At 40.2% G+C, this 23,212-nt stretch overlaps 1 protein-coding gene across 3 annotated transcripts; it reads left to right on the forward strand.

The window, feature by feature from the left end:
- The first annotated feature begins 1,197 nt into the window (after positions 1-1,197).
- On the forward strand, positions 1,198-23,152 carry csrnp3 (cysteine-serine-rich nuclear protein 3). 3 transcript variants are annotated; one of them, XM_068573132.1, is made up of 6 exons: positions 1,198-1,410; positions 2,203-2,244; positions 16,584-16,752; positions 19,252-19,511; positions 19,688-19,984; positions 20,185-23,152. In XM_068573132.1, the coding sequence occupies exons 1-6, from the start codon at positions 1,408-1,410 to the stop codon at positions 21,307-21,309; spliced, it is 1,896 nt and encodes a 631-aa protein (XP_068429233.1). In that variant the 5' UTR covers positions 1,198-1,407; the 3' UTR covers positions 21,310-23,152. The 3 variants fall into 3 exon arrangements, with proteins under 3 accessions (XP_068429233.1, XP_068429234.1, XP_068429235.1); XM_068573133.1 differs by lacking the exons at positions 1,198-1,410; positions 2,203-2,244 and adding exons at positions 12,965-13,254; positions 14,441-14,471; XM_068573134.1 differs by lacking the exons at positions 1,198-1,410; positions 2,203-2,244 and adding an exon at positions 12,965-13,254.
- Positions 23,153-23,212: the final 60 nt, after the last annotated feature.

The following is a 23,212-nucleotide window of genomic DNA, read 5'->3' on the forward strand; positions in this document are numbered from 1 at the left end:
CTGTGGTTAGACTAAAATTGTTTGAGGTGTAAGTGCATCATTGTTTTCACCAGCATGAGCTCCTCAGCGATGTCTACTGCTTGCAGTGAGAAGCACAGACGGCCTTCCTGATGCCTGTTCAACCACATCAGTATCATGTTATGCAAACATCTGTGGAAATGTGATACCTAAAATGTGACTATGTATGAAGGTGAAAAAAAGGAACAAGGCTGTAGTTCCTTTTGGCTCACTGTAACACTGTCCTTTCTTATTGGGGCACTTTAATATATCAGAGCCATTGTTAATGCTATTAATGCCTGTGCTGTCTGGGGAAGAATATGTGTGATTCACTTTCTCTGACTAAAGTAAGAAATAATTTGGAAATTTTACAAAAGCAACATCACTTCTCTTTTCATCTCCAGTAATTAACAAGCACACTTTTACATTTCATTATAATTCCTGCTCCTCTTAATCTCGATATAGTCAGAATCAGCCGTTTACCACACCTTTTGGCTCTGTTTGAACATGACAAGACATTTTCTAAATCGTTTTTTTTGGGTCTGCACAACATCTGCAGTTTAACATTGTGACCACGAGATGGCGGTGTTCTCCATATATTTATTTAAACTCTCGACTCGGAGAAGTCATATTGAATATTGTATTTCCACTAAAAATTATCAACGTTTTCCTGTTGCATTGTGCTCTAATCCAGCAAAGGCCCTTCACATTTGGTTGCTCTCACTTATGTAAGCCAGTAGCGCTTATTACATTTTGTAAAATAGCTCTATGTGTTAGTTTTCTTTTTTTTAAGCCTTTCCATCGGTGCACCATGTGCCGCTTGTAGAACAGAGCCCACTGTCACTGTCATGCCATGCATTTGAGGCGTACGAGTCACCAAAGTTCAGCCTCAGAACTTATAACCTAGTGGAGAAAAAAAACTAAAAATGCAGGCTTAGAAGTCAAAGGCAACTATATTTATGAAACATACGATTAGATTGTTTTAAAGTAATTGTATGGAGCCCTGAACTAAGATACCACACATTCCCGTGTATCTTTGAATGGCACAGCGTCTGTGGCAATAGTCGGCGCACATGAGCCCGTGCTGTGCGCACTGGAGCCCTCAGTGGGCAGCAGCAGCGCTCTGCGGCTGATTCCTGGTTTGTAAATCCATGATTGGACAGACCGAGTCACGTTGTCCGTGAAGCTGTCAGTCCGATTCTGCACCATTGTTCCCAGAGCAGCCGGAAGGAGTGCTGGTTAAAGCACTGGTACATGCGTCGACCGGTTAGTCCAGTTCTGCTCGGGAAGCCCGGTACCGGTTTTTAATGATCTCGCAGCGGCGGAAAGAAACTGGCGAAGGGAAACATTGTGAAGTCCATTGAGAGGAGGGCGTCACTGACTGGCTGGATACAGATAGTAACGAAATGAATGGTACGTATGGCCTGTATTTGCACACATGCATTGATTAGATGGTAAACAAAAGTAGTGTATCTTTTGTCTCACGTCTGTTCTCTGTTGCACAGAGACATGTTCGAGTGTATGTTCGCTGTTGTTTTGTGACAGCATGTTGGGACTTATCCCGAAAGCGTCCATTTGTCAAACTCTTCTGAGCATCACATCCAAATAGTCATTCAGATTAATAAGGAATTATCCGAATAATTAATGACCACGTTTTATTTGTTCCATTCAAACCGTTGACCATGTCATTGCTTTAAACTTTGCACACAAAGGGTTCACTGCACATAGAGTAGACTCAGAGTCCTAAGGGATCCTACATGTTAGAGCTGTGGTGCCTTTGTGTGTATTTCTTTTAGGGTGCACATGTTCGTCATATGTATTGGCTACTATAGCAGGAGCCAGCTGACTGGTAAATGGCCAACTGGCTGAGAGCCTTTCATGCAGATTGCAGGGAGAAGGCAGTCTGGTTCCCTGCAGAACCTCCTGCAGAACATGCAGAGGAGGCAGATAGCCTGCTTCTCTCCTGCCTCCCAGGGGACACCCCCCAGCCATAATAGTAGCTCACAAAGAGATTTGGATAAAGCTCTGTCAATCAACTATACATCGATGCTGAAATGTCCCTGACAAAACCTGTACACTACAACACTTACATTAGAAAATACTGTCTTTGTGCGGCTTTTGTTAAGGCACCTTGTGTTAGCTATACAATTACAGAGTTACTATTGCAGACCAAATATTGAAATTGCTCTTCTTTTCTCTCCACAGAACAGAGGCGGGTCACTTCAGTGTAATAGTCATTTACAAAAGGTAAGACCACATCTATTTCTTGCATTCTGATATACTGTCAGCATTCACGCTATATTACCATATTTAATTCATGCCTGAGAGAGACATGGCGTTCAAAGCTCGCACAACTGTTGATACGCTGCCACAAAAGACCCTCTTGATAACAAGATATGATGTGATGCTGATGCAGACAACAGTGTTTAGTCAATACAGACAGCTGCACTTTTCTCACTGGATTATACCAGATTGGCGCGTGTGATATCAAAATGATGAAAAGACAGCATATCCATTCGAGAGTATATGTCGTATGATATGCTTGATATTTATTTTTGATCGGAGGATTTGCCACATTTACAAAGCAGACTTATAATGAGGCTTTTGTTTTTACTGATGCCTCTGAAGCCAAACAGTTCTAACATGTAACAATAATGTTATCAACAGATGCAGATATGTGTGTTTTTTTTCATAAGGCTTGAACATGGCAGCATCATTCTCCTTGCATGCCTTCTTAATTGTTCCTCAGTCAACCACAACAGACCATTTTTTATGCGAAAGCATGCTCTCAAACATGCAATCACACAATCATTCCATCTATGTGATTGAGATTTGAAAGGTGAGGGGGCTGAGCGATGTGTGTCTGTGATGTTGTGTGAGTGTGTGTTTCCCTCCTATATTCCATCTGTCTCCTCAGTCTATCTAAACCCAGTCCTCAAAGGAGCAGAATATAATTAGTACATGTGGCACTGAGTTTAAGGACATCGCAACATTAAGTTGATGTATTTACTTGTGAAAAGCTGCATCATTAAGCTGGTTTATTTGAATATGTGATTCAGTCATGCTGCTGTTACATACTGTAGCACAGATGGCTAAAGCTCCATAATGTGAATTAAAGATCCATTAAAGATTCACAGGAAAGGTGTTATGGCTTAACAGCACTGAAGAGAGTCCAACTGCAGGAGGCTGGTGTGGGTGAATTGTCTGCATACAAAGGTTCACATGCACAGCTAAATCATTTAATTTCTCTCTTTGTGGGAACAACCAGAACTCAGTGTTTCAAGCTGCACCTGGAGGTTCAGGCAAATGTACTGAGTGAGGCTTAAGGTCACACTGTAAATTGATGTGGTGACAGCTATCGTTGGATTGTGTTTTGGATCAAGCAATAAATTAAAACAATCTGCTGGAGTTGTTAGTCTGATAGAATATAATGTTTCACACCGTGCTTGACACCGTACCACCTCGAGAAGTGAGAAGAATCTGTCACACATTATGAACTTTTTAAAATATAATTCTCTTTTTTGTAATATACCATTCTGAATACTAAAAGGTACACCACCACGCACAGAAACAATAACTCAATATAATGCACATGATATACAGCCCAAAAGGCTACAACAACATAGTTGATGAATAAAATATGAAACCATAGAATTTACTACAAAATATTGACATTTTTTAAATACAGCTCATTCATAATTGTTATTTTCCTGAACACAAAAGACACTACGATACGATAAGATCAGATAAGATACTCCTTTATAATTCCCGCAGTGGGGAAATTGCAGGATTACACCAGCAGACAGGTAATGTTCACACAATAGACACATAGAAAAATAAAAAACAAGTTCTATAAAGAAACAGTAATAAAAACAGTAAAGAATAGTCAGCCCTATTTTCTGCTCCAGTGACCGAGATGAGATACAAAAAGTGTTGCTATTTTCCTGAAATTAGCAGCTTTGAAGATATTATTTCCTGTTGTTTTAAATGAAACATGACATCTTTCAAGTGATGTTTTACAATGAATCTAACAGTCAAGTAAAGGCAGCAATGTGTATTACTAGACAATAGGCAGCATTTTCATATTTGAAAATATGGTTATTTGTCTTTTTCATCAGTGGAGACGTTCTGTGTGAGACACACAATGATCTCACAAAGCAACAGTAATTCCATTCAGCCTTTTTCTCATTAGTTGTCACTGTACATGTTTTATTTCTCCTCCCAAACACTAAATTAAAATGTTATCATCAATGAAGTCGAGGTTTGTAGTGTGAACTAATATCAACCTTTTAGATTACTGAGCAGCTTTGTGCATCCCAGCAGGGTCCACGGTTCCAATTTAGATGCTTTTGATGTGACTCTTTTTTTTTGTGTCTGGCTCCTTCCTGGCTCAGCTCTGGGCTTTCACGGTTCAGGGCTGTGCTCTCTTGAGATGTTGCCATGACACCTATTTGGAATCTTTTGTCTGCTGCCAGCTAATTAAGTGTTAAGAAAAAAGAAAAAAAAAAAGCGTTTTATTTGTCACTGCACCGTACACCTCCTCGTGAACACCCGATAGCTAGAGTCAGAACAGATATCCACATCTGAAGTATTGAATTCATATTTGTTATATTTGCAAACATTCTACATGCAGCAGGTTACAGATTACACTGTAGTATGATGAGCCAGCTGCTTATAGCTAACAGTATTAATAGCGCCAACAGTGCAAACTACCACTTATGTGCTGACAGAGCTAACAATGTCTACCTGAGGAGGAAGCGGAGGGTGGGTGCTACGTCTCTGCCGTCGGTCAGGGCGCTGTTATCAGGCTGCATGAGAGCAAACCAGTGGGGCATGCTCACATGCACTAACGTGCACTAAAAGCAAGCGCTGGCCTTTTCAAGAAGCTCGGATAACAGCATACACAAAAGGAGAGCGACTTCATTCTCTTTCCAGGTAGACATTGACCACAGTGTATCTTTACATAGCCAATAGTTGTTTGCTGCTCTAGCAATGCTCCGAATTATGTATGTATACCTTTAAAGGCATCGAAAACACATTTTCTTATTCAGCTTCTTTTCAATAATTTTCTGTCAAAGTTAGAATGGATTTTTGGTCACACCTGGAAGATTTATGTATTTCTAGTTTTCTCTGTGTTCTTGATTTGTATTTGGTGAGACTGAGTTGGAAAATCATGATGCCATGTACTTTCTTACTTCTTCATAAATAATGTCTAACCTTTGCTGCTTTAGAGCTTTTAATCTGATTGATGCTTTGCTATTGAGTCGTAAGTATTTATGTTTGCGTTGGCACATTTTGTCTCATAGTCTGATGGCGGTCATTTTGACCAAAAGCTTAGATTTGGCACGATGGAGATATGTGTGCTTTTTTATCATTGCAAATATGTTAAACACATGTAATCTGACATCCTACTTCATCAACAAAAAAGACATATAAAGGAAAGCACGAATAGTTCTCAAAATGTAATTAAAAGAAAATGAAGCACTATTGCTGTAATTCTATGTAATATCCTAACATCATTTTAAATTATAAGCTAAACACTTTTTTTAACTGGTAGTGTTAGTCTTTTATAATGTATGTTTACATTTTTTTATGGATTTTTTTATATAAATTGAATGTAACCTTTTATGAACACTTACAACCATAATTAAAACACTAACCAGCAACACATTGAATAATACATAAGGTGTGTATCCTGGATAACAATTCTGATAGATATTTCCCAGATATCTTTGGTGTGAATTAGTTTTTTATTACACTCTAATTCACCAAACTGTAATCATATGCAGAGCTGGCCTACTTCACGAATTTTCACAGATAACTGTGCGAATGTTTTGCATATAAAAAATGATTCAAGATCTCAACATGATACTGGCTATATATAAATGATAAGGCTTGTCTGCAGAATATGAACTCCGCATCCCACAGCTTTCCCAGTCTGTGTAAGAGATGAAAGCAGCCCTGTCTCTATGAAATGCTTTGGCAGCTCTGTTTCTGCCAGCAAAACCGGCTTTTGCGAACTTTCAGGTGGCATGGGAAAATATAGTCATAAATAAAATATAGAGCCATGAATAATTTAGGCGAGCATTGTGATTGACATGAGGGTGAAAGCACCTGAATATGCCTCCGATCTGAGTGACTTGAATTGCAGTAAATCAAAACATTAGTCTGAATGTGGAGTTTTTTCTTTCAAGCTTGTTTGCTTTGGTGTATTTTGATCACTGCTTGTAACAACAAAGGCGGTTGAGCTGCTGGATGACATGTCTCCTCAAAGCTTACACTCAAATTTACTCATGTAGCTCATTTTCATTAAAACACTGTTAATGCTGTTTGGTTTGACATAGGATAGAAAAAAAAAAAAAAACATCATTCCAGGAGTCAAACGAGTTCTCGAGGCTTCAACAAGTTCTTTCCAGAATGTTCTGATTCAAATAATTTACATAATGCTGGCAGTTTTATTTTTTATTCCAAATGTTTCTGCGTTAAGACGACGTTTAAATCAAATTGGTGCAGATAGATATATAATAATATATATCTAGCTCCCTTTGCTTTGGACCATGTGGTTAATAAGGGGCTGCGCTGCCTCTATTGTTCTATAAGGAGGAAGAACAGATCAATGGTTCCCAGCACTCGGCTGTACTGTAGCTGTGGGATGGAGGCTGTAGCAGGCATCACCAGGCTGCAGCTCCTCCGTGTGCTGAGTGCTGAGCAGTGGGCTGTACTCTCCTCCCTTCCCCTCTCTCTCTCTCTCTCTCTCTCTCTCTCTCGCCCCTGCTATCCCCCCTCTTCCATCCTTTCATGTGTGTGCAGCAGATCTGTCTGCAGCCTCAGGCTAGTGCAAGTTAACAAATGTACAGAGAGCATGTGAAGTCTCATTTGCATAAATCTGTAGATGTCGCTACATTTCTTTAAATGGATTCCTTTGTGTTTAATTGCTGAATGTCTTGTGCATTTTGAATTCTTTAAAGGCTGACTGTGAATGAAGATGGATTTATTTGACAATTTGTGTTATTTATTTGCATCATTTGTCCATCTGACCTTTATTGCAGTGCAATAGAAGAAAAATAAAGCCAGAGCAAATATTTTATTGTAATTGTCACCACTGAAGAATTGGCAGGTGTGTTTCGGTGCTCTGTACCTCACATGAGCAATGAGTTGAGCCAGTTGCAAATATGCTCAGGCTTCTGCATGTATATATATATATATATATATATATATATATATATATATATATATATATATATAAAACACTCCAATATATATATATATATATATATAAATATGATTTGTAGATGCTATAGCTCGATTGCAAAATGTACACAAGGACATTTTTGACATGAACTGCTGCACTATTTCAGGTTTTTATATACAAGCTACTCTTTGATTTGATCCACATACAGATAAGGCAGACGGACTTGACCTTTCACGAAACACGTTTAACTTCTCATGTATGATTTAGGGATAAATCGGACGCCCCCTTTTTTCAAAACCGTGTCAATGAATGACTATAAGCGCAGTGTGTTTGTGTTCTTTCTGAGGCAGGGATCCTCCACTGACATCATCTGTAGCTGTATAATCATCCAGGCCACAGCCTCTCCTCAGGGGAGTCCAGCTGAGACCGAGTCTCTCTCTCTTCATATCTATCTAGTTATCTCTCTCGCTCCCCGTGCATAGCTTTCTCTCTCCCTCTCTTTCAAGGTTGCCGTGTATGGCTGTGTGTGACACCAGTGATGGATGAGTTCGAACACAACCTCAGACTGGCTTTATGGCCCAGGATCTTTTGTGGTTTCAGGCTTTGTCTTTGTTCCGTGATCCCATCAGTTGGTTAAACTGGGGTGCACCCTCAGTCACTCAGACAGGGTCTACTGCAATGGAAAAAAAAAAAGTTTCTCACATTATAAAAAAAATAAGAAATAATTAACAAAAAGATCTGCCAAGCCATCTGGGCTGAATAAATGTGTGCTGCATCACTGTGGAAACACTAGTAGTCTGCGATACAATCAGCCATATTGAATAAAATAGCCATTTGGCAAACGCAGACACAGAAAGGAAGCACATTTGCAATCTGTATCAGTCCATATCCACACAACCCCACTCGTGTCCCTCCACCAAATGTACCTCGCCGATACAAAACACTGTAGTAGCACATAACCTTACGACTGTGGCCCCCCCTTTTGTCCTGGAAGCACAGGTTTTGCTGCAATGAGGGTATAGTGGGTTGAATCAAACCCAAATCTGCCTTCTGTGGCGTGAGCCTCTTCTTTATCTTGTACGACCCCATGGAGATGTGTATCTTGGAGAGTGGCTGCTCCATTCAATTTAATTCAGTTTATTTTGTATAGCCCAAAATCACAAATACAAGATTTGCCTCGGAGGGCTTTACAATCTGTACACATAACATCCCTGTTCCAGGACCTCACATCGGATCAGGAAAAACTCCCCCAAATAAAGATAGTAAAAGCCTTTCACAGGGAAAAAGGGGAAGAAACCTGAGGGAGAGCAGTAGAGGAGAATCCCTCTCCCTGGATGGACAGAAGTAATAGATGTCATGTGACCAGAATGAACAACGTAACATAGTTACAGCATATTACATGAATATGACTGAAAGTGGAAGCTTATTCCAAAGAAGAAACTAACAAATGCATGGATTAACGTTTCTGCATCATTTTGAGACAGGATATGCCTGATTTTTGAAATATTACGTAGGTGAAAAAAGGCAATTCTTGAAATTGGTTTTATATATGGACTACAGAACAAGTACTGGTCAAATAAAGATAAAGATTCCTTACGGTGGTGGATGCTAAAAAAAATACCATCCAGAGAAACTATATCATTAGACAATAGATTTCTGAGGTGTTCTGGGCCGAGTGAACCTTTCTACCCAAAAAAGATCTCCATGTGCAAATGTGGAACGAGTTGGTCCTGATCCTGATGGTCCTTTTCCCACTTTCTTCAATAGCTGGTGTTTGATTATATATTTTTTACACAATAACATCTGTGGATCTTCTTTCCACTATGTCCATGCATTTCAGAAGGCAGCTCTGGTTTGCATTTTGCAGTGGTTTTAGTTTGTCTTGTGCAGCTGGTGTGGTTGTGTTTTCTGTGTCAGTATTCAGTCTGAGGACTGCCAAAGTAGGCAAAGTGATCTGTGGTACTTGAGGGGATGTGGCACAGTCCAGAGGAACTTTTCATCCAATTAATCTTTAGGGCCAGTGCAGGTATCTTTAATGTCTTTGGAAATGCACCGTGGGTGCAGTACAGATATTTTTATGAATGATTGCAGATAGCTTTGATCTGTATGATGCAGCTTCATTGAGCTACAATATGCAGCTGATGGCGACCTGATAGAGACGCTGCACCTTGGACTTGAATCTATATAGGGAGAAACATCTGCCATCTGTTCTGTATGGTATTTTAATACTGTGAGGTAGCTGCAATGTTGCAAAGGATAATGTCTGTGATAAAGATGCTAAGCTGAGTGGGTGCAATGATTCATCCTTAGTTCATTCCAGTATCTTCCATTAAAAGTTCTAATTTATGGCCACTGCTGATATTGTTGTTGTGAAGCCAGACAATTATGAGTCAAATGTTTTGGCGAGACCACTGAAGGGTTTATGTAATGATTGATTTTACATTTCACGTTCTAACTCAACGCAGGCACACCTTCCAAATGCCCTGTCTTACTAATGTTGTGCAAAAGACCTTGGGAATAGCTGTTGTAGGAATGTTTTTGAAGAAGCAGACAGTTCATGTGTCAGAATGTAGTCATAAGGCAAGCGCTCTCTTCTCCTCCCGCTTCCACTTTGTTAATGCTCTGTAAAACAGGAATAAACAAACAGGGTACATTTACCTATAAATGTGTTCCTTTCAAAAAATGTATTTGTGGGAAACAACAAGCACTTCTCTATTTGCTTATCTGTGTTAAACAATATGACTGTGTTTGACGATATCATTAAAAACATTTTTTAGAATTTACCTTTCATCTGTTACTGTGGGAGTTGGCCAAGACTTTTGCATATGACCTCAATAACAGTATGCATACACAAATGATGTATTCTAAACCTTTTTCTTTGTTTGATTTTGCCTGCTGTTTTCAATCTCCTTCATTAAAATAAGAAAGCCACTTGAAAGTCAGAGCAGATATAGGTCACCATCACTGGCGCAATGGTGTAGCAAATTCCATCTACCCAGCTTTTGCATTTTTAAGTAATAGGGCAGTTTGTATGTGTGATGCTCATGGATGAATCATTAAATAAATAAATTGAAAGAAATGAAATAAATACAGATGGAGTCGTTTCATAACACCTTTCATCAAAATGATTAAAAGAACAAATAGGCGAAAAAAAATTAGATTGAATATATGAATATATTGTATGATATGTACTATCATACACTCTCCTCAGTGTTATTTTCACAGTGAAATATTAACTTGTATTGTCACATAATTTTGGCTTTTGAAGTGGAAATAACAGTAGAGTTTGTTCGGATGATTTTGTTTAAAAATTATAAGGCGGAAGATATAAATTACACTTTATTCAGACATCCAGACCGGTTCTGTAAATTATGTTTTCAGATCATTATGTTTTCAGATAATTGTAAGCAGAAGACCCCTGAAATAGAATTATTCAAATATTGTAAAGTGTATATTAAATAGTCTGTGAGGTTTATGAGGTATTCATAGGTTAATGTTGTTTTGATGCAATTATTACATCTGCTGTGTGAAAAGTGTTAATGTTGTTTAGTCTGGCAATCAGAGTTAAGCCGAGACTAAAAAGCTAAAAACAAAAAGAAAATAAGGATATATTAATATGGGTTGTATTTATTTCAATTAATATTTATAAATACGTATAATGACAATCATATCAAACAGTTTAAAAGACAGACAATCAGGCCTTGGCTTATGGATTAATTGTGCGATCACCAAACATCTTTCTGCAACATATGCTGTGTTTTTTGTTGTTGTAGTTTTTTGTTTGTATATTTGGGAATCGGGAAACAAAATAAAGTATTGCATTATTTTAATTGGAGAGTTAACTTATTGTAATAGACTAAACAGGTGTTCCTTTATCATGTCTATTCCCCTGAAGGTTTATATAGTAGTGCATGGTGTTGCTGCTGCTGCCTTATGATGCTTCCTTGGTCTCTGGACCTTCTAAGTCCGCCACAATAACCAAGTGTAATCTTTGAGTGCTCGGCAAAGTCTGTCAGACTTCCACTAGTATGTCCACTAGCTTCCTATGTGCTGTCTGCATGTTTAAAAAAAGAGCCATTTTAATGTCACTCTTAAGGGATATCAACTCTAAATAATGTACTATCCCCACTACTACGACTACTACTCGTTCTACTACTACTACTACTACTACTACTACTACTACTACTACTACTACTACTACCTACTACTACTACTAAATACAGCTCAGATTGCTTGACAGTAGTCAAATTATTCATGAAATAATGACACTGAGAAAAATTACAATTTTGCGGTTGTTTGGTTAACACATTGAGATTCAGAATTATAATGATTTTTAAAGGCCAAATTAACTTATAGCTGCTTTCTTAGGTGTCTTATACTGTGGCTGGACAATAATGTATTGTATACAAGAGAGACAACAGGGGAGGAGGAAGAGGAGGAGGAAGAGGAGGAGGAGGAAGAGGAGGAGCGCAATGCTGTTGAGGCAAGGTTCAGTGAGGACACTGTGAGGATGTAGAGTCGAATGACATGCAAGTTGCATCAAGGAAGCAACACAAATCCTTTCACATAACATTGTCAATGAACAGATATTGTATTAAAGAACCAAACTCACAATTTATTTAAATCATGCAGTTGGGAAATTTTAAGTAGCAATGTCCCTACTAGACTCACTGCATTGTATACTGTGTTGGTTCTCAAAGAAGAGAGGATTGTAATTCTTCGTTGGCTGTAAAAAGCCTGCAAGCTGAAAGCTATTGTAAGAGAAAGTGCAAGACCTTTTATGTTGAAATTCGGCCTAATTGAGTGCAAGAATTAAATAATGGCTCTCTTACTGCACATCTTACTCCTCTGCAGGACTTTCTGGCATACACCGTTTTGGGATCTTATTAACTACAGTGCTGACAAATCATATACAGATAAGTTAATACATGTTCATAATTTTTTGTCAACCTTGTCCAGGTATATTTTCAGATTTTGTACACAATAGTTGATGTAACTGGATGTGACATTATGCTAAGATTCTTATATAAACACTGCAATGTCATTACATTTTATTTTATCCTGGATTTAAGTAATTCAAGCTTTTTTTTGTAGTTGTATGATCATTCGATGGTCCCATTGATTTGTTCTTGGCATCAGATGATTTTTATTCATCTTTTTCTCTTTCTCGTTCTCTATCTTTTCTTACTCCACCTCTTTCTCATTCTCCCCTCCCATTTGCTATTCCTCTCTAAATCCCCTCCAGTCTGCATCTCGGTTAAACCCCCAGCTCTTTTCCCATTGCCCTGCTTATACATCCCCCCACACGTCTCCCCCTTATCCATTTCTCCAACATTCTGTCTTTCCCCCTTTTTCTGACCCCCCCATACCTCCTACCCTCGACTCACCCCCTCCCATCCTCGCAGCTCATGTTGGTAAAAATATCTGCAGACAGCAGGAGCAGAGGCACGCCTGACTCTCTCTCTCTCTCTCTCTCTCTCTCTCTCTCTCTCTCTCTCTCTCTCTCTCTCTCTCTCTCTCTCTCTCCTCTCTCTCTCCCTCTCTCTCAGACATCCCACCCATGTGATCTCACAGGCTGCCTCTGCTTTGCTCCAGTCTGGCTTCTGCCTTTCAGCCGGCTGCAGCTAATGAGCCTTTGTGTGGCCAGAGAGACAGAGAGAGAGAGGGAATAGAGAGAGAGAGAGAGAGAGAGAGAGAGAGAGCGAGAGAGAGAGAGAGAGAGAGAGAGAGAGAGAGAGAGAGAGAGAGATGGGTGGGATGGGATGGGAGGGGGGACCCACTGACAGGGAGTTAAAGTAAGAAAGACTGTTCTCTTGCAACAAAAAAGCATATGGTACCGACAGTGCAGTCAGAGCTGGAAATTTACAAGTCTCTCTCACACTCCTGCACCCTTTTTTCTTATGCCTGTGGAGCTCAGGGGTCGCTGCAAATCAGTGGACTGAAACAAAATGGGAACTTCTTCACTCATCATGTTTTAATTTTTTTTGAATAGCCACATTTATGATTGTGTGGCTGAGCTGCTGTGAGAAGAGGTGAAAGGAGTCTCAGTCTGCCAGTGGATACAGGTCAGTTGTTCCTGTTAGGGCCGGCACACACACACAAGAAGTGCAATCTGGTCATCGAAAGACTGATGTGTCATGACTTGCACCAGATGCCATAGGCTTGTTAGCGTCACTTGGGATGAGTGTTTTGAGCCTTGAGTTGTCACATCAATTTTATTGGGACTGTGGGAAAATTGTGAATGACGAGGGGGAAAATAAAATATATTTAGAGTGCAAGTGTGCTACAGGGCCGAGAGCGCTGTTGATTAGGGACAGGAGTTGGTTTCCACAGTTGATGTGTGTGCACAGACAGGCAAACACAGGGAGGGGCTTTCCAACCTGGCTTTTGCTGCATTATTTTCTCTGGGATTTTCTCCCTTGTATAATAGTGTGTGCGGCCCAGCAATGATTGTCGGTAAGGCAACAGAGAAGACAAAGAAAGAGCCGTTAGATAGGAGAAACAATCTCTGGTTTTTATTTAGCCTGGATGAGAAAAGGGGTTCAGCCAGTTTACCCACAGCTCTCTGGTTTATGATGTCATGCCCATCCAGTGTCAACATGCTAATTCTGATCTCAGTCATAACAGAATGTAAATGAGTGAGTAATGTGTTAATGTGAGAACTATAATACTTATAAAGACATGATTTGCTTAACTAACTTTGGTGATTTAGTGAAGAAGCCTTATCCACACTGTCTAACACTGGAGACACTGTCATATGGGAAAGCACTTGTGAGGGTACATAAGAATCTCCATGGAAACCACTTTTGGTAACAAAGCCTGGTGCGCATCAGCTGAGGGGCTAAGCGTATAAATAGGTTTCCAACAATGGTATTTAATTACAACCCTTCCAAGGAAATGGAAACACAATTACAATTTTGGAGGAAATCTTGGTTTCATGTGTTCATATGTAAGTTTGCCAATCCATAAGTTTCTTCACTGTTTTGATGTAAAATTAGCAGCTTCAAATCTGACAAGACTAATTTAATATATTTCAGTGTTAGTTCATGCCATATTGTCACTCAGGAGAGAAAGTAGATTGGTTGTTTCCTGTCAGATCAGTTATTGGCTTTAGAAAATCAAACATTAACCCCAACTCAAAATGCAGCCTCTTATAGATTTTGTTTCCAAATTAATATCAGTTCTTTCTGGAAGGAACCATTTTCACTGCGGGTACCCTGACTGGCTCCTCTCTCCTCCACTTTCTCCCAGATGGAGGATGCCTCGCATTCCACAGTTGAAGGTAGAATTGTTTACTCTGGAAGTTCTCCAAATGCTGGCGGTGCCATGTTACTGCGCTGAACAAGCACAGCCTCCTGGGAACAATGACCCTCTTGCTGGCAGTGCTAGTCCTCTCCGGGTTGCACCTCTTCCTCTCAGGCAGCATTTGCATCTGTAATGACTCGATAGCGGCGCCCAGATGAAACGCTGAGGCTGTCTGTGAATGGAACTCCCCCACAAGCTGCTCTGGCAGATAGACAGAGTGGGACTGGTTGAAGATGTATGCTGCATTTACTGATTCCAGCTTCCAAGAGAGACAGCAGCGAGGGGAAAGCTGCCAGTCATAGCAATTCTCGCTGTGCTACAGCAGCACTGTTGTGTTATTGGGTTTATTCTAAAATGTGAGATGACGATCCAGCTGCTGCTATTAAAAATAGGAACAGAGGGCTCTTCAACTAAATACATTAAAGGACTGCAATTTCAGCATTGTCTCCTTTTATGAATCGGGATTAAATGCATCCTGCAATATTACACACGTTAGGGACAAAGCAGTTATCGAAATAATATATTTGTTGATAGTTACAATGCAGTAGTTTCAGTGTAATTAAGATTAGTTGTAGTGTAGTTGAGCTTGGTTTAATTGCAGCATCAGTCAGAGGGAGTTATTGGTCCCTCTCAATTGACATTGAAGGAGTTTGTAACACTTCTGTTACAACAGCCTCTGTATGAAGTGCTGCAACAAATATTTAGATACACCTACACAGCCATGCAAAGATATTTGCTATCATATTTTTTTTTAGAAACTGGGCACAGCAGTGCGTTACCTAATTCAACAATAGAAATACCCTAACAGATTATTTTCATGGCACTATTTAAAACTTCGAGGTCTGTAGCAGGGATGATATATTTTGGTCCATTTTTGCTTTTCATATTTTGTAATTCTTGACTTTGTTGTTAATTATAAAGCAAATATGAGCCAGTCACAGTTATTTTCTGCTCTGCATTCACCTGAGGCCTTTCTTTTTTTCAGCGTTTGACCTAACAGAAGCTCATTACAGATGTCACTCAAAGAAACCTGTCCTGTCAACAAACGCTTCACCAAATCCCTCATCTCGCGCTGCATGATGTGTGATACAAGTACACAGCACTTTGTGTTGTGCAGCTTGTTACCACACTTTAATACACAATGCGCATCAGCAAGTGAACACCGCCATGTGTACCTGAACAAATGCACATACACATCTAATACTAATACTACGGATGCATTGTTTTTTAGAAAAAGCTGCAGATTTTTAATTTTTTTGTAAGATGCAGTGAAATAATAATAATGATAACTTTATTTATATAGCATCTTTTAAAAACAAAGTTTTGATCAACAGAGAAGCAAAGTATAGTTAAACATAGCTTAAATACCAGTAAACAAAAGAGTGCCATATCAAGGTAATGAATACATCAAGATCAAACAAATCAAAAAAAAGGATAGAAAACAAACAAATCAATAAAATAAACAAACAAAAACAGTCGACCATATATCTGTATAAAAAAAAATCATGAACGGACATAAAAACTTAAAATCAATTCTACGGTTTTAAGAAGTGATTTTAAAGAAGTTATTGATTCTGCACGCCTTTTCTCCTCCGGTAGGTTGTTCCTAAATATATGTTAAACCTGTGGATATGTATTTTATGTTATAGTAGCAATTAAATGCACAAGTCAGTTAATATTCTACGTAAAACTGTACATCATACATATAAATTGTACATAATTTCACCGGGACCGATAGCATTGAAAGACAAGTCCAGTATCTATTTTTCTCCAGCTTCTCAATCAAAGACAGTGGAATGAACTTCCTGTACGAGGCAGACATGGTCGGTAATTAGCAGCTTTCTCCTTCCATCTCAGCTCCTTTGTGCCAAGGTGATCATTTGCCTCGGGAACGCCTGGGAGCTGGGATAGTGGCAGACAAGATTGTGTGTGTGTGTGTGTGTGTGTGTGTGTGTGTGTGTGTGTGTGTGTGTAAGGAGGAGGAAGGGGGAGTCATGGTCTCATTGCTAATTGAGTGTGTTGAGGATTATGAAGGCCCTAAACTGGATATTAAATAATGCGTGGCCCCTCTGCTGTCTTTTGGTTTCAGGTGCAGATGCGGCGGACCATGAGTGGAATACTGAAGAGGAAATTTGAGGAGGTGGAAGCCTCCTCCTCCCCGTGCTCTTCCTTGCGGGAGTCTGATGATGAGGTCTCCTGCAGTGAGAGTGGGGATAGCAGTGACAGTGTCAACCCCTCTGCCTCAGCCCCTTTCACCCGTGAGTGCCTGTGTTTTATTTCATTCATACATCAAGCTCAGTGTATCTATTGACAGTAAGGTTGCTGTTGTCATTTTATCTCGAGAAGGGAAAAAAGGCTCATAAAGGAGGTTTGATTAAGAAAGGAACAGCACTGAGATTCAACCTGATTTTGTAGCTCACAATCGATGCCGGATGCAGGTCAGACAAAACAAATCTGTAGATAAGGGAGTGCATGTTAAATGAATTTTCTGTCTGAGCAGAGGAGAGGAGATGCTACGAGTCCAGAGCTTTAATAAAGGGGAAGAATGCACGGACAGCCTCCCTCATTAGAGAACAGCATCAGTGTACAGGCCCAGCCAGATGAATGAGCGGATGCAGTCTCAAGCTTTGTGTGTGTGTGTGTGTGTGTGTGTGTGTGTGTGTGTGTGTGTGTGTGATGATTATTTTCTTATAATAAATGAATCGTTTGGTTGACAAAATGTTGTAATGAAAAAATGCCCCTCATTATTTCCTGAGGCCTAAGATGGTCAACTAGCTTTGACCATCCAACCAACAAACCCTCAAAATGATCAGTTTACAAACTAAAGAATAGCAGCAAACATTACTTGACATTAAATAGGCTGAGACCACTAAATGCATTTTGATTGAAAAATGACTCAGCATGATAGATACAATAAAAAAATTGTAAACAAGGGCTAAACAATGCTTGTTTTGTTTTACTAAGATAAGGTTACAGCTACGATTATGTGACACTCGCCAGTTCTAAAAAAGATTTGCTACTGAGAGAATATTCAGTTATTTCTGTCTTGAATTGACATTGTTAATGAAGAGAATTCAACCACAAAACACATGTCTCCTCTGCATGTTAAAAGGATACCAATGACATCTCTAATAAGTAAAGCAGTGCTCACACAAAGTGCTCCTGCAAAGTAGACCCTAAATTGTCACATTAATGATGCACTGTTGTTTTTTTAGTCTGTGTGAATGACATGCGGATGGGTGACAGGGCCCCCCCTCCCTGTAGCGAGACATAAGTAGGGTGCAGAGTCCCTAGAGGCTGAACTTGGCCTCTGTGTCAGCTGCAGCTGCTGGTAGCTGGAGAGAAGGTCAGCCGGCAATAAAAAGGGAGCTGTGTACAGGGAAGACTTCACTCCTGTGAAGTGACATGTACATGTGTAGCAGTGATTGACTGTCCCAGAGAAATGAAACAATTGCATACTAGCTGGTTTTACATGCTGTTGTCGAGAGATGATGTAAAACATCGGTGTCGTTGTGTTTGTCCATAAAGGAATCTAAAGGAAAACTATAACACCTTGAAGAAACCTGGTACATGTTGTCACTCCTAACACTGCATTAAACAAGGGAAACAACCTGATTATTAAGACCTTAACATCTGCTAACTGTTTTTACACCTAAAACATGCATTTTTCTTTGTCGATAATAAAACTCTGCTCTGCTCAATCTGCCAGCTCTACATCTCTAATTAAATGCATTGTAGGGGGGTTGTTGTTGGAACCAGATGGTTTCTATTTGTCCTGTCTGTCTAATATGGGGCGAGCGCTGGGAACACTGCCTCTGTGAACCAGCACTCTTCATCTCTGGGCCAGGCAGGGATTATTTATTGCTCCATCATTGCCCTCCTCTCTACCTCTCCCTCTTGTCGAGCTCTCCTTAAAAAGACACACTGAGGACTCGCATGCCAAGCGGAAGCTTGTGGATCTGATGAAATCCTTCCCTACAAAGCTGCGCTAAGATATGTAGAAGCTCACTAGAATGACAAGAAACAATACCTCATATTTGAGGACAAAACTCTCAGCGTGTCTGTCCTGCTGTAGCATGACATCAGTGGCGGGTCGTCAGGGCCTTCTAAGCCTTCTCTGACAAAGTTATAGCTATTTTATCATTTAATTATTATATATTTTTTTTAATTTATTAAAAGTTATAGCTTTTTTATAATGTAATTGTTTTTCAAAATTACACTACATGTATTATAATTATTTGTGCCTTTTAGTTTATTTTCTCATTGTACTGTTCCTCTGCTCCTTCAGGCCTCTTGTATGGCTTCCTGTTTAACAGCAATTTTTATCTAATCATATTTCACTTCACTTTATCTATGTAAAATTAGCCTGGTTAAAATACATGCTCTGTGCCGGGGAGTCTGCAAGGCCTCCGGCGTAGAGCAGCTCTGTGGGTCGGGTGTCTGCTGCATAGTGGGTCGGCTGTGGGGACTTGCCGACGGGGAGCGGGTCCACGGAGTCGCGTCCACGAGGTCGCGTCCACGGGGTCGCGTCCACGGGGTCGCGTCCACGGTTCGGGTGTCTCATTGAAGGCCTAGGTCTAAAACCACGGCCCGTTACTGCATGAAATAATGATACAATTATGCATTTATTTGTTGTGAAGAGCTTTAATTCTTTCCACACTGGATTAGTGATTATTATTGTCATAAACAGTTTACAACTAAGATGAAAAGTATACACAGTAAGACACTTTTTTAACATCAACTGTCTTCCTTTGCAGCTGAGTCTATATTGAAGAGAGAGAAGCGCCTGCGCACGAGGAGGGTACATTTTGAGAATGTGACTGTTTACTACTTCAGTCGGCGGCAAGGCTTTACCAGCGTTCCCAGTCAGGGAGGCAGCACGCTGGGTATGTCCAACAGGCATAGCTGGATCAGGCAGTACTCCCTCGGGGAATTTGCTGTGGAGCAGGAGAGGATCCACAGAGACATGCTCAGAGATCACCTGAAGGAGGAGAAACTTAATTCAATCAAACTCAAGGTAAATGCTTGGTAATCTCTATCAGAGCAATATTGACAAATATTTCTGCACGAAGGATTGTATGAGCACAGAAGGTCATCAAATTTGCGAGTGCATTTGAATGGACTTTGTGTCACTTTGTGTTTTGTTCTCTCACTTTCATAAAATGGCTTGGATCTGTTTCCTCTTGTTTTCAGCTGACTAAGAATGGCACGGTGGAGTCTGAAGAGGCCAACACACTCACGACGGAGGACATTTCTGACGACGACATTGATCTGGACAACACAGAAGTAGACGAGTACTTCTTCCTGCAGCCACTTACCACTAAAAAGCGCAGAGCCCTGCTGCGCTCCTCTGGGGTAAAAAAGATTGATGTGGAAGAGAAACATGAACTGCGGGCTATCCGGATGTCCAGAGAGGACTGCGGCTGTGATTGCAGAGTCTTCTGTGACCCGGAGACATGTGCCTGCAGCATTGCAGGGATCAAGTGCCAGGTAAACGCCATGACATGCATGCCTTCAGCTTTACCCCTGCACTACTGTACATTTAAAGAGAAGGTACAGGGATCCATGACTGATATAGTATATTAAAGAAAGCACATTGATTATCGCATACAATCATGTCATTATCAATTTACACAAGTCACCTGCATCAAGCAAGATTAATAGCACATTAAATGTTGTGTTAACTTTAGGTGGACCGCATGTCATTTCCTTGTGGCTGCACAAAAGAGGGCTGCACCAATTCAACTGGGAGAGTGGAGTTTAATCCCATCCGTGTTCGGACACATTTTTTGCACACCATAATGAAGCTGGAACTGGAGAAGAGCCGCGAGCAGCAGCAGGCGTCCCCCACCAACGGCTACCACAGCGAAACAAACGACCTGGGAAGTGGAAACCCTCTGGTTCAGTCCCAGCACAGGTTGGAGTACTCCCTGTCAGACGCCGTTCCACAGACGGCCAGCATGCACCTGCAGGCTGTGGACGAGCTGGAGGAGCCACTAGACGACGAAGACGAGGAGGACGACGAAGAAGATGAGGAGGAAGAGGAGAATGAAGAAGACGATGAGGACGAGGAGGATAGCAGCAGTGTTTGCAGTGTGCTGTCTGACTCCAGCACCCAAAGCTTGGCCAACAGCGACTCTGAGGATGAGGATGATGAAGATGAAAAGTCAAAGACCTTTCAGGGTGACATGACGACCCCGTCAGTGTCTCACACTGACGTTGTCCCTTTGTCGTCTGTGCTGTGTTACAACAATGGCTCTGTGGCTCTCGACAACCACATAAATGGAAACACTTATTTAATGAACTCCTCTTCAGCTGAGTACTATCAGCTGGGGAGCTCCAGTGCCGTCGCTAACGGCCAAACCGGCCGACCCAGTGAACCCTACAGGGAAGCCCTAGCGTTCCAAGATACGGTCACCGCGAACAACGACAACGCGGCCCAAGGAGCGTTCAACATGTCTGCCGAGCAGTACACAGACTACTCTAATCAGACTGAGGAACAATACACGGCTAATCACCATTTCACGCTGACCAATGGTGCTCCTGCCGCCCCCTTGACCTGCTACACATCCGATCAGGAGAAGAAGGTGTTGTCCAAAGCAGCTTTTGTGGAGCAGCCGGACACCCAGAACCTGGCACAGTTTAAAAACTACTTGAACAATAGCACACAGGGTTCCTACGGCAGCTCCTGTATGACAGCCGAACAGCCACAGCAAGAGTCCGGTGTTAACGGCCATTCTGACCTGAGCTTACTAGGAAACAGCACTAAGAACCTCCCTTTACCAGACCATTGCCCTGAGGTCACAGCCATTTAGTGGGCCTCACCTTTTGAAGTGTTCTTTCATTCTCACGTCTTCACTTGAGTCTGACCAAGTGGTATTTTAAGGGAGGATATTCATGGCCTTTGTTTTTGCATTATCTGACCTAAGCAATTTACAGCACCGGAGAACATTTTCATCTGTATCTATAAAGCCATAGGGACATGATGGAAATGTTTTAATTATTATCCTTCAATACAGCGTATGCTGAACTGCTGAACAGATTTTTCAACATCAGTTATGTCATGCTGTGCAATGTATCTTGTAATTCCAGATATGAAGTTCTAGTTTTAAGCAGATATAGTACTGTAGATTGAGATTTTCTATGTCTACTGTATGTGTCAAATGTGCAAAAAGTTTATTGTCCGTTTATTTATTGTTTCTGAATTATGTGTATACTTACATATTGTAAATGTTTTGATGACAATATGCATGCTGTTTCGGAAATCTCAGTGACGTTTAGGAAAGAAGAATTGCCATTGTTTTATATAAATATTTGTTGTGTACATACTGCACACTTATCTTCTTCTTTTTGTCACTATTTTATGCTTTTCTATGGTTTTGAAAAGCATGAAAAAGCCTGAATTCTTATTTGTTTGTATGGAATACAATATCAAAAGTATACAATTTCAAGAAATCAATTCCCAGCATTTTGGATTTATGTGTGGCATGCAGTTGATTTTGACTTGAATGGTGGAAAAATTTGGCCCCTCACTTGTTTGTTTCCACTGTTCACTCTTAGAATACTATGATTTGCAGGTGCCACCCCAAATATAGATGAATTATTTGAACCATTTCGTTGATACAGGGATATTAATAAAGTATAGTTTGACATATCTCCAAAAGTATGATAAGCTTTTAGAGAAGAACCTCAAAGTGGATTATTATTTCTTTTATTCGACTGTCATGGCACTTGTTATTGTACTTAAAGCACCAATAGTTTAATAGAAAAAATGTCACAGCTTTGCTAATTGTATATGGGGAAGCAAATGTTCAAGGTTGACAATCAAAGCTCATTATCAAACATTCATATCAGTAATTAACAGCTACACAATGACTCCGGATTCCCATGAGCCATTGATTAGGATTAAACAGCCAGATTGAAGAAAAGTGTTTACCAAAAATCGGTGAAAAACCTTTTAAGAGATCTTTTTCTAGAGTCACTGACAAAAAGGACATTGGGGTGACCGCTCAACAACTGGGAGTCTGCAATAATTTAGCAAATAGAGCTACTGTAATATGTTGCTGAAGTTCTTTAAGTTAAGCGCTCTGTTCCTGCATGCATACAGATATTTGTCCCTCTTTCAAGCTTGCAAATATCTGCTCATATTTTATAATGAGAAGAGTCAGTAGCAGAGTATTGGTGGTTCTGTGTGCCTGTCGAGTAGCTGGGAACTCTCATGCTAACTTGTGGTACAAAAGAAGTGTACAAACTGCTTTCAGGCAATCAGTGGCATCAACATAGCCTCTAGTACGGCTCAATTGTGCCAAAGCATACAGTGTAAGAAGGCTTGATACAATAACCCTGCATCCAGCGAAGAATCCTGTGTTGGCTTTTTGTTTTCCAGTATTTATTATGAACGATATATTGAAATGTGTATTTATTGTGGTTTACTATAAAGTCTGTATTGAGTAAATTGCTTCACTATCTTGAAATTGTTGTGAGTTGTAAAGCTTCATGTGCCTGATTTATTTATTTCTATTACTCATTCTGTAAAATGCAAACATTTGCACAAAATGGTACCATTTTTTTCAATGTGTTTGTTTTTCCAACTGTAGATAGAGCAAACCTAATTTTCTGTTTAATTTTTAACATGGTTTTGAAATAAATTTGATTCAAATTGCTAGCCAACATTGTACAGTTCAGTTATTTCTAAGTACATGGCGCCCTCTGCAGGTC

The sequence above is a fragment of the Clinocottus analis genome, unplaced genomic scaffold (genome assembly GCF_023055335.1).
Source record: "Clinocottus analis isolate CAN_PGR_092001 unplaced genomic scaffold, fCliAna1.0.p SCAF_12, whole genome shotgun sequence".
Taxonomy (NCBI): Eukaryota; Metazoa; Chordata; class Actinopteri; order Perciformes; family Cottidae; genus Clinocottus; species Clinocottus analis.

Coding starts and splice junctions, on each gene's coding strand:
- csrnp3 (XM_068573132.1), top strand. Junction 2,245..16,583: donor GTAATAGTCATTTACAAAAG/GTAAGACCACAT, acceptor TTTTGGTTTCAG/GTGCAGATGCGGCGGACCAT. Junction 16,753..19,251: donor TGCCTCAGCCCCTTTCACCC/GTGAGTGCCTGT, acceptor CTTCCTTTGCAG/CTGAGTCTATATTGAAGAGA.